The sequence below is a fragment of the Pollicipes pollicipes genome, unplaced genomic scaffold, assembly GCF_011947565.3.
Source record: "Pollicipes pollicipes isolate AB1234 unplaced genomic scaffold, Ppol_2.1 Scaffold_6137;HRSCAF=7276_pilon_pilon_pilon, whole genome shotgun sequence".
Lineage (NCBI taxonomy): Eukaryota > Metazoa > Arthropoda > Thecostraca > Pollicipedomorpha > Pollicipedidae > Pollicipes > Pollicipes pollicipes.
In genome coordinates this window covers 1-11,431 of record NW_023596817.1, presented here as the reverse complement: position 1 = coordinate 11,431, position 11,431 = coordinate 1, and the positions used below count along the sequence as shown (strand labels likewise).

At 57.7% G+C, this 11,431-nt stretch overlaps 1 protein-coding gene across 1 annotated transcript; it reads left to right on the top strand.

Moving 5' to 3' along the window:
* Positions 1 to 1,920: 1,920 nt before the first annotated feature.
* On the top strand, positions 1,921 to 10,186 carry LOC119105245 (uncharacterized; the record flags this gene model as incomplete). The annotated part of the gene is made up of 11 exons (XM_037228714.1): positions 1,921 to 1,938; positions 2,375 to 2,650; positions 3,137 to 3,292; positions 4,190 to 4,290; positions 4,629 to 4,809; positions 5,392 to 5,708; positions 6,548 to 6,680; positions 7,818 to 7,980; positions 8,409 to 8,591; positions 9,223 to 9,395; positions 10,069 to 10,186. Coding segments are annotated over exons 1-11 (1,819 nt in total), but the record flags the coding sequence as incomplete, so codon positions are not given.
* Between the last annotated feature and the right edge of the window lie 1,245 nt (positions 10,187 to 11,431).

Below are 11,431 nucleotides of genomic sequence, written 5' to 3'. Positions count from 1 at the left end.
GGTCCGGGCCATGCGGCGAATGCTGCCGGCGGCGCGGCCCTGCTGAGATGGCGAGAACGAAGGGAAACGATCGTATGGCCTTGGGCGTACTCTGGATGTAATTTTCTGCGATGTCCTGTTTGGTGTTACTAATTTAATGGAGCTAAATTTACTAATGGTTATTAAAGCCCACGTAAAATGTGTAATCGTTATGTGTAATATGTGATGCCTTTGCATGCACGGGACCTGTCTGTGCGGTAATATGTATATATATATATATATATATATATATATATATATATATATATATATATATATATATATATATATATGCGTGTGTGTGTGTGTGTGTGTGTGTGTGTGTGTGTGTGTGTGTGTGTGTGTGTGTGTGTGTGTGTGTGTGTGTTATATACATTCTAAAGATAAATATAAATCAGAACGCTCAACCAAAATAATTTCCATTAATCGCTGTTGCATCTCATCAAATTTGTTGCTTCAGCTGTTACATGCGATGTTGTGATGCTGCACTAAGCTGTGGTGGCGTATTTCGTATTTCTGATCACCGCTTTGACAATGCGGCGCCGAAGGCTAGCGGGACGCACCATAACGCGTGCGCGGCCGCACGACAGGCATCTGGCGGGACGCTGACTGCACGTGGCGCGCGCCGTGGCGAGCGTACACGTGCCCGGGCGGCCAGCAGCGCATGCTTGTGCTGGAGTCGATGGACGCCGACTCGGAGATCCGACGCGTGTCTCCGATCGCCCTCATCGCCGACCCCGGTACGTCACACCGTACGCCATGTGAGACGCGATGTGGGAGGCTCAGTGGGACGCCTGGCGGGCGTGCTCGGCTGCCGAGCGTGTTGGCGGTGACGTCACCGTCATCCCGTCTCGCGTCCGCCAGGCTCGGCGGGCTTTGTGGACCTGCTGAACGGCCAGCAGGACCACGGCTGGTGCTTCGGCTACACGTGCCAGGAGCGGCTGAGCACCTTCTACGCGGTGGTGGCGGCCAGCAAGCCGTACGAGATGCACTTCACGGGCACGCCGCCGCACCACCTGAGGTTCCACTTCCTCCACGCCCAGCCGGACCAGGTCAGAGGCTGGCGTGACTGCCGCAGCCGCGGCGGCAGCCAGCAGGTGGACAGGTGAATGAGATGATACATTGAGGCGAAGGGGAGAAATCTATCGGCTCTATGCCCAACTGGCCCGTCCCTGTACTTAGCAGTGAACTGCATTAGTCTTACCTTGCTGAGTAGCGCACGAATACAAAAGATGAAACGTCTTCACATCAGCGACGGGCTTATATGTTTTCGCCAAGAATTTCTTCGTTTTCTGAGATATTGTAGAGCTATCAATAATTTACGAGTGAGACGATTAGTGCGATAAAACGTCACTTATTGTCTTGGTGTCCTTGATGTTAAACGGCTTAATCGGCGGCTGTTCGCCAGCACATGGATACAGCAAATCTGACGGCGTAGTTGTAGCCCCAGCCTTCCTTCTCGCGGCACACGATCTGGCTCGAATATTCTGACATGAATCGTTCACTGGTGCGCTGCAGGCGATCCTGTTGAAGATCTGGTACCCGAAGACGCAGCGATACGACGTGTACTATGAGGGCGAGTTCGTCTACCCGACCAACACCGATCCGGCAACGTTCGACATCCTCCCACCTGATCCTGCAAATCCGGACCAGTTCGTGCCTCACATCACTTCAACGGTGAGCTTCCAGTTATGTGCGCTTAGTGGAAGCAGGACAGGAGCAGCTGCTCAGGATTGCGGCGGGCTGTGGGTTGTGATCCGTGCATAAAGGGCCTTTTCTAGTTTTATTGGTGAAGCATTTCATCGTTTGACAGGCAAACGACAGGATCGGCATGCAGTCTTTGGTGCTGCAGGTCCTGCCAAACCAACCAACAGCAAACGTTTGCACGACGGCTTATTGGGAATGGTTATGGTGGATCAGGTGCTTTGGAAGTAAACTCGGGCGATTGTGTGCTTTTAAGTCATATTTGATTATTTTCAGCTTATGTATTCACGCTGGTAAGTTCATTAACTTATTGAGTACATTTTTGCGGTCATGTATGACGTTCAGAATGCTCTGAACGGACATCACTGCTTCACGGAACGTAGCTTCAGTTTTAATCTGTGCATTTGTATTCGTTTCTTTAAGCCTAACGCGTGCGTTTCTTGTAACCCTCTGACATCTTCCCCGCCCCAGTTCCATGAAATTCGAAAGAGGTCGTGACGCTGAGCTGAAGACATTATGATTTAATCCAAGGACCGTTCACATCAATAACCAAACTTTCTTGTAGGAAACACAAATGTCTATTGACGCTTCTTCCCACGCAGCTGCTAGCTTCGCTTTCCTAAGACACCGCCCCTCATCTCTCTTTCCGCAGACTCACGGCCAGAACTTCTTCGACCGGACGACTGGTTTCCTACACGTGCTGCTGCGTGGTCCGGGCATCATCGAGGTGCGCCAGCAGCCGATCATCGTCCTCAAGATGGGCTACGTCGGCGAGGCGGAGTTCTTCGAGTCTGACGTGCTGCCGCGGCTGATGGACCTGCTGGGCATCTCGCCAGATCAGCTGCGAGTGCCGAAGGTGGTGCGCGAGGACTCGGCGCCGGCCGGCAGGCGGCGCCGGGATGCCGAAGCCCCAGCCGTCCAGGTGGAGGTGGGTTCGGCGGCGCTGTCACAGCAGTTGTGGCTGTGGCTGCTGCGACAGCAGACACAGCAGTCCGGAGGTCGATGCTGCCACAGCAGCCGGCAGGGCTGGAGATGTTGGTGTTGCCCGTCCAATACAGGCGGCCGTCCGTACTCGATCACGGCGCAGACGACATGCTACGATTGTAAATTAACGTTCTTGCGTACGCGTTCAGATATGCGATTACTTGGGGCAGTCTGCCAGTTAGCACACAGTTTAGCAGTCATGTCTTGCTGGAAATCCGCTCGAAGATGTTTTGTCGTACCTGGCTGTGTGCAGCTTGGAATCCTGCGTCGAAAATGAGCCGCCTTGCCACCCGCCGCCCGTAGCCAAACACCCTGAGGCGGCGCCCGTCTCAGACCAGGCGACGGTATCGGCCCGAACCCCACCCGCTTCCCCTCCTCCCTCCCCTGTGACCTGTTCACAAGGCACGCGCCTGCTCTCTCTCGAGCGCAGATCGAGATCGGCCAGCCTCCCGCCAACGGCACTGCCGACACTGGCAACAGCACCGCCACGCTGGAGGACCTAGAGCGCGTACAGGCCCGCGTCGTCGACAGCTTCCAGACGGGCCAGGTGGACGCAGCGCTCGGTGTTCAAGTCCAGACCATAGCGGTGAGCGACGGCCGGTTCCGACCACACTGTGCAGCATCGGCGGCTGGCCCTGGCGCCTTTCGGTTCGGTCTGTATCGGCGCGAGCCTGTCGGCACGTTCGCGTGGTGAGAGTAGCCAGAACCGTGGCACGCTGACGGGTGAGGACCACACTCATCGGCGGGGCCCGAGGCAACTGTTGGGCCGGGGTGTTTCGTCGGCGGCCGGATGCGCTACCTGGCTTGTCGTGCCGCTGCTGCGGCCCTGACGGGGGCTGGTGAGTGTGATTCGCGGTATGATGCCGTGCAGCTAACATTGCTGGTGAATGACTGGTGAGTGTGATTCGCGGTATGATGCCGTGCAGCTAACATTGCTGGTGAATGACTGGCGATTGGTGTATCGCTACCGCGCGTACCGCGTACCGCGCTGCAACATCGCGCTGCACTGCTACGCTGCTGACGCGGTGCCGCACAGTAGTCGGAGATGTTGGCGGTGAGATCGAACAGACGATGTTTTAGGCCAGACCATCGCAGGGACGGACAGATCTGTCGACGTTTCAGCTGCGGTCGTATCGAATTATCGAGTAACCTGGAGAACAGCCTACCTTGCTTCCGTGTTGTAGCCGAGGGTTTGAAAATTCAAGTTCACGTGGTTGAAACATTGTTCGGGCATGTGCTCGGAATAAACCACGGGAGGTTCCTCTTCCAAAGCGTTCACCTCCATCTGGGCACGGAGAAACAGCGAGCTGTTGGGACCTCGCGCACCCCCTCCCCTTTCGCTAGGGTGTGTCCGTGGTCAGTGGCATGTGCGACTGAACATGGTGCGCGCGCCCGTCGTTTGCGACACATGACATACGTGACCTGTGTGACCAAAGTGACTTACGTGACCTGATACGTGACCTGTGACCTGCGCGACCGTCAGATGATTGACCCGGTGCCGGTGGCCACCGACCCGACTGGCGGCGTCCGCGCCACCAACGAGACCGGCGACGTGGATCTCTCCGGCGTTCCCGGAGCCAAGACGTGAGTGTCGGTCATCTCAGGTCGCTTCGGCCTGTCGCACCGCATGCTGGTCAGCTCTAACCGTGAGACTCAGACAAAAACTAAGAAGCCAGCCGAGTGGCATGTTCTGGTGGTTGGTTCGTTCATGCTTGTCTGTACGTTAATTACATAATGGATGGCGTCATTGCTCGCACGTCGTTGACCACTTGGCATTTGTTCTGACTGATGGCAGCGTGCTGACGCCTGTGTATTGGTGCCCAAGTCCTCGCTCGCAGAGCAGATTTACAGCAACTTGCGATATTGTCAGCGATGAGGTGAGATATCTTATGAGAGGAGATATGTTTTGTGTTTCCTGGCAGTTTTTCAGAGACGCAAAGGGAGCAGGAGGCAGAAGCTGCGGCAGCAGAGGCGGAAGTCGCTGATGGTGTCGCCTACCAGCGACCGGCAGAACTATTGATTGAATCGCAGCCCGTCAGAGGCGTTATTGAGGAGCTCAGTCAGATAATGCCCCTCATCAAGCTCCACATGAAGGATACCACCGTAAGTAAAAGATGAGCTTAGGCTGGAGGACGCGTTCGAGTATTCTCAAACTAACATGGCTTGTTCACACTGTTTGGAAATTTGTCAGCTGTATGGCTTCAAAGCCAAGGACTGCATTGTGCATGCTTCGCAGCCATGTTTTTTTTTCTGACACCCGAAAGTGGCTCAGAACCACAGTCTTGTTCACACTGCAAAACATTATTGTTAGGTGTACCACTTCCGTTGAAGATGATGTTTATCTTAAACGCTGGGTCCTAAAACCAACGAACGCCATCACGACACACACAGACGCCCTGATTGGCGCCCGCGCGAAGAGAGAGCCCCGACATCTGCCTGAAATGGCAGCGAGCATAGAGTGTGTGGCAAAGCAAGGGCGAACCCGTGAACATCATCGTTCCTGCAGCTGATTCCAAATTCTACGGTTATCAGCCGCGGGACCGTTGTCGCTGTTGCGCGTGCGCAGTAGCACGGCGACCGAGCTCTCCTCTTCTGCCCTGAGTTAGTCCCTCCCCCTCCTCGCATCCGGCCTGAGCTTGCCACCGGGCCCCGCGCCTGACGCCGTTCTGTTCGGCTCCGCTGCAGGGGGCGCGCATGTCTTCCGTCGGCCACGAGTCCAGCCCGTGGCAGGTGGAGGCTGAGCTGGTGTCGCCGCCGGCCGGGGTGTCGCTGCTGCACGCCCGCGAGCCGTTCCGCCAGGGCGTGGCCACCTTCAGCCGGCTGGCGGTGAGCGGCGTGGCCAGCGGGCTGCGCCTGCGCTTCCGCGTGGTGCAGCCGGCCGAGGTCAGCTTCAGCGCGGACATGAGCGGCTCGTTCAGCACCACCAAGAAGCGGCTGGAGGCGAGGGTGGCCAGCGACACGCGTACTGGGACCGACATGGACCAGAAGGGACGCCCGCTCAGGTGGGAGCCACATCTTCGGAAGAGAGCCGGTCCGCTGGGAGGAGCCTAGGTCGGCTGAAGTTGTTTTGGGAGGGCACCTGTAGATAAAGGGGCAGTGAGATGTGAGTTGCCCGGCCCAGATTTGTGTTGAAACATATATCATTTGAAATCTATACAGTTTTTGGCTGAAATACGGAACAGCTGAAAAGGTTACCACGTGGGAAAATGTCTAAAGCCGACGACCGTCGAGAAAAATAAAACACATCCCGACCGTTCGGACTTTTTTCAAATAAAATGCATTTTTGATCTAAATTTAGCCAACGTTTGTTCACTTACTGCAACTGGTGACATTGAATTGTGTCTCAGCGCATCCGGATTGCAATTTTCCGCACCGTTGTCCCACGCTGGTAGCATTCCCGCGTATCTGTATGCCCCAAGTATCTGCGATCCTGCGTCGTTGCGTCTCAAGCCCATTGCGATTCCTGTCACCACGTTACATTTCCCCGCTGCCCCCAACCCGATGTATCGCATGTTGTGTGTGCCCAGTTTCATATGCTACCTTCACACCGTCGCCGTTCTCCTCCCAAACGTCATCACGTCTCAGGCTACTCGCGTTTCACATTGCATATGTCATGCCTCTCACGCCTCCCATCTCGTGCCCTCTTCGATGACTTCCACGTGTTGTCTGACCCACGACCCATCTCGAGCCCCTCTCCCGCTGTACCGTCTGTCATGTCCCATCCCGTGTCCCTGACCCGCTCCGACCGCCGCGGATCACGTCTGACGTCCTCGCCTCACGCCTCTCACGCCTCTCACGCCTCTCACGTCGCTCACGCCGACCGTGCCCTCACGCCCGTCAGGCCGGCGATACGCGTGTTCATACGTGACCCGGTGACGCGCGGCCCGGCTGCCGCCGAGGTGCTGCGCGGCTACACCTGGCGCTTCCGGGCGGATCTGTATGAGGCCGGCTCCAGCCCGCGCGCCGTCTTGCGGGTGAGGCTTCGCACGAGCGACGCCGCCTCAGCCGCGCCGAGCTCGTGGGCTGTGTCGGCTGCCGCAGTGGAGACTAGACTACGCTTGTCTAGGTTAGGTTGGGTAGGTGCGGTGGAACCTGAACTACGCCAGGTTGGCTTAGCTGAGCCGAAGTGGAGACTAGCCTACGCCAGGCTGGGTTGGATTAGCCATGGTGAAGGTCAATTTGTGCCAGGTTGGGTTGCGCTAGTCGCAGTTGAGACTAGCCCACGGCAGGTAATGTTATGATAGCCCCGTCCGAGCTTGGCATGTTTCATGTTGGCCTGGTCGCCATAACTTGAGCAATTTATTACACAAAATGGACCAATTCACCAATAAAACACCTCGAACGGGGATCTATGGCTTGACTGGGACAGTCTGTAGGAGTCTGCGCATATTGTATGGCTTACCTGGGACGGTCTGTATGAGTCTGCGCATATTGTATGGCTTACCTGGGACGGTCTGTAAGAATCTGCGCATATTGTATGGCTTACCTGGGACGGTCTGTAAGAATCTGCGCATATTGTATGGCTTGCCTGGACAGTCTGTAAGAATCTGCGCATATTGTATGGCTTGCCTGGACAGTCTGTAAGAATCTGCGCATATTGTATGGCTTACCTGGGACGGTCTGTAAGAGACTGCGCATATTGGCCGGAACGCCTGTCCGCTTTCTCCCTGGTTAACGCTGCGATAGCTGGTCGTTGACTAAGAGCTTGTTTCTGGGTCGTGGCCTTCAGTTTTTTTGTGGTGAGGAAACGCTTGTTGCTCATGGCAAAAAGACTACGTATGTGAAGCAGTGGTGATGTTCCAACGGTGCAAACATGCACTACCTGATTAAACAGGTTGAGTTTTAACATCTTGCAGATATTACAGCACAACTTTTAAATAATTAGACAGTTTGTCGCTCGAAAGCTTATCTGCCATGAACCGTAGCTGCCAGTAAATAGAATGGCCAAAGCTGCGAGTCATCAAACATCCGTAACACACCTATTACGGCATGCAAAGCGCCTTAATCAAGATAACCCGAACTATACCACGGCTAAAAGCTTGTCATCGAGCTCTGACGGACGTCAGGCACGGCTGGGGTCGGCCGCTGACATTGGGCCGATTATCCGCTAGGGGACGCGGACTCGACAGCTGACACCGCCCGACAACGGCGCCACCTTCGACCCGTACGTGACGTTCGACGACCTGACCATCTCCGAGAACGGCTTCTACCACGTGCTGCGCATCACCGTCACCACCGCCGACGACGCCAGCTACCGGCTGGTTGCCCTTTCCGGTACGGGGTGTCCTCCGGCCTCAGGGCACTGACCCGGGCCTCCGGCTGGTCACCTTGTCTAGAACGTGGTTGGGTGTGGCCCGGCTGGCGCGACCTATTAGCGACTGCGTGAGACCGCGTGGCAGTGTGGCGTCCATGTATGATCGGTGGGTCAGCTGTTGTGTACGTCACGTACATGGATCACGCGCTATCAGCGCATCAAATGCCGGCGCACTGATCCTGTTCATCAGCACAGTTTGCCGCCAGTGTCCCGCATTGGCGTGTAACAGTTGCGACCTTCGGTCAACGAGCGGCTCCTTTGACGCTTCGGAGCCACTGACCCGCCAAACGTTGAAGGACGCGCTGCAATGTCTGTGTTGTCACTGAGACAGGCCGGCCGTTGCACCTGCTCGCCGCCGTGCTCCGACTCGGCCTCGTCTGCCGCGCAGGACCTATCCACGTGCGCTCGGCGCAGGCGGCGCCGCTGGCGCAGCCGCACAACATCGGCGTGCGTTTCCTCTCCGACTACAGCGCCGTGGCCGGGAGGGAGGAGCAGTTCAGCGCGGAGGTCGCCTCCTGGCTCCAGAGCCGCTACGGAAAGACGGCCTGGCTCCGGATACGCCTATCGAGAGGTCAGGCTCGCGGTTGACGTTAGGTCAGGTCAGGCTTGTTGTTGAAATTAGGTCAAGTCAGAACGGCTGCTGACCTCCGGTCAGGTGATGCTCGTGGCGCTCCCAGTTTGTCAAGCGTATTCACGTGGTGCTCATTCTGACTTTAAGGCTCAATCGGAACTGATTTCCGCACATTAGGTCAAGGTCATTCAGGTCATTGGGAGTTAAAATGCCCTTGGGTCAAAGAGACCCGGGTTTAAGGTCGCCTCACGGCTGCGTTGGGTTGGTCAGACTCAATGAGCCAGTGCGGGTATGCCAGGGTGTGTATACACTACATGTGAGTGGACGCTGGGTATGCTTGCCTTACAGTGACTTAAACGAAGCCAAGTTAACGAGCGTAACGATGTGCCATAACCGCCAACCGTCAATAGCGCCAGTGTATTCACCACCGGTACATGGATGCGGTAATCAACGGGCATGATGAGCCCGTTGCAGCTCACTTACGTGGATTCGAGGAGGTTATCAAAGTTAGCCGTCAAATGCCCTTTACCTCCTGGACATTGTCGGCAAATCACTGCTAAGATCCTCCTTGCCCTCCTTGCCCCGTCTCGCTCCATACCGGTTGATGCAGTGTTTTCGTCGCCGTCCGCAGGCAGTATCAAAGCGAACGTGGACACGCGGGCGACGTCGGCGGCGGATCATGACGCCACCGTGGACCAGCTGCAGGCGGACCTGGACGCCGGTCTTACCATGACGGACTCGGCGGGCCGCTCGTACCCGCTGGCCGACACTCTCCTGGTGGACGGCGTGGAGCGCAAACGTCAGGGTCTGTGGGCCGCGGACCGCCGCCCGTCGGCCGGCCAGGGGCCACCTCTCGCCAGAGGCCGCCACGCCCTCCTGCCGGCCAGGGGGCCATCTCTCGCCAGGGGCCGCCGCGCCCTCCTGCCGGCCAGGGTCTACCCCTCGCCAGGGGCCACCTCTCGCCAGGGGCCGCCGCACCCTCCTGCCGGCCAGGGTCCATCTACCCCTCGCCAGGGGCCGCCGCGCCCTCCTGTCGGCTAGGGCCTGCCCCACGACAGGGGCCGTCGCAGCCTGTCGTCGGCCAGGGGGCTACCCCTCACCAAGGGCCCCCGCGCCTCTCGCCGGCCAGAGGCTACGCCTCGCCAAATATCGACTCTCGGCAGAGGGAGAAGTGTCCGGCGTTGTTACTCGGATCGGCGCCGAGTGAGCAGAGAAAAGCGAACTCGCCGTCTCTGAGCTGGTCTTACAAGCGCATGCGGTTCACATAGTCGTGCTTAGACCTGCCGCATACGCAACGTGTCCCACAATTTCGAGGCCCGATATTGACTTCTGCGGAACGACAGAGTTACAGAGGCCCCGGGCCGGGCCCGGCGACGCATGCCGCGTCTCAGCTCGCGCGGCAGTGTGTCCCCGTTGCCATCCGCTGCTCAGCGGTGTGGCGGCGTGTGCCTCTGACCTGTGACGCCCTCTGCCCCAGACGGATGAGGCGGTGCTGCCGGTGTGGGCCATAGCTGTGATGGCAGCGCTCGGCGCTTTGCTGCTGATCTGCCTCATCTTCTGCTTCTGTCACTTCTACAAAAACCGCGACCGCAAAGGTAAGCGGGTTCGTAAGGTAAGGTAGTAAGGTAAGGTAAGGTGCGGTAGCGTCACCGAAGGCTAACATGTTCTTGCTCAGCTTCGGTATGGTGTTCTTCAAAGTGCTGGAGATACGGTATCCGATCTACGAAGTTTTGTAGTAACCCAGATGATAAATGGCGTTCAGTGTTCGTGGTTGCTAGATGCCACGGTGTCATTGTAAAACTCGGTCTGATGACGTCACTTTGATGCCTTCGCCAGCAAAGTTGGAGACTTCAACCACATGGCGTTCAGGTGCCGATCAACACAGTGCCGCGCCGCCCTTCACACCCCGGCCACGTCAGCTCGTTCAGCATCCGCATGTCGATAGTCGACCCCAACAACAAGAGTTGTCGCCGTCTGTGAGCCAGGTGTAAGTCAGGCGGCTCTGCCGGACCACGTCCGGCTGGGCCCCGCACAGCCCGGCTGGGCGCCTTTAAGTCCGGCTGGGCGCCGCTCAGCCCGGCTGGGCGTCGCTCGGCCCTGCTGGGCGCCGCTCGGCTCTGCTGGGCCCAGCTAAGCCCTGCTGAATCCTGTTTAACTGGACTGCGGTTGCCGCTTCGCTGACCGGTGCACCTCTGCATCCGAGACAGCGGGACATTCGGGCTGCCGGCGAGTATGCTGTGAATGACATAGCGGCAGCCGTCTTGTACCGAACTTGTACCGAACTCAAACTTGACGTCAAAATCGATCATTTGTGAGCGTGTGTGTTGTCCGTCACAGGTGTCAGCGATCGTGCGTAGTTTGGTCGGGTTATAGTTAGCACAAGGAAGCTCAGCAGTGGGCTGATGCTGTATCTCGATAACACGCACGTGCCAGATCCAGGCGCACCGAGTAGCTGGATCTGAAATGTGGCGACCGATCCGCGTTTCACTGCAGTGACTCCGTCAGTGCGCTCGTCTGCCCCGGCATGCGCCAATAATCGATGCTCACGCCTGGATACTCAGAACACCTCGAGCAGCCGCCCGTCCGTCAGGCAATGACCGTCTGAGCCATGGTGTCCTGAGACCGTGTTCCTGACGCAGCACCTCGGATGATCCGCTGGTGGACATGCACCTGGACGAGATCAGCTTGAGCAGCGGCCAGCCCGCCGAGGAGACGGAGGAGGACCGGCTGCGGCGCGAGGCGGCCGAGGAGGGGGAGCGTCTCAAGCGCCAGGCCGAGGCGGCCGAGGCGCAGCGGCGCGCCGAGGAGGAGGCGGCCGAGGCGCAGCGTCGCGCCGAGGA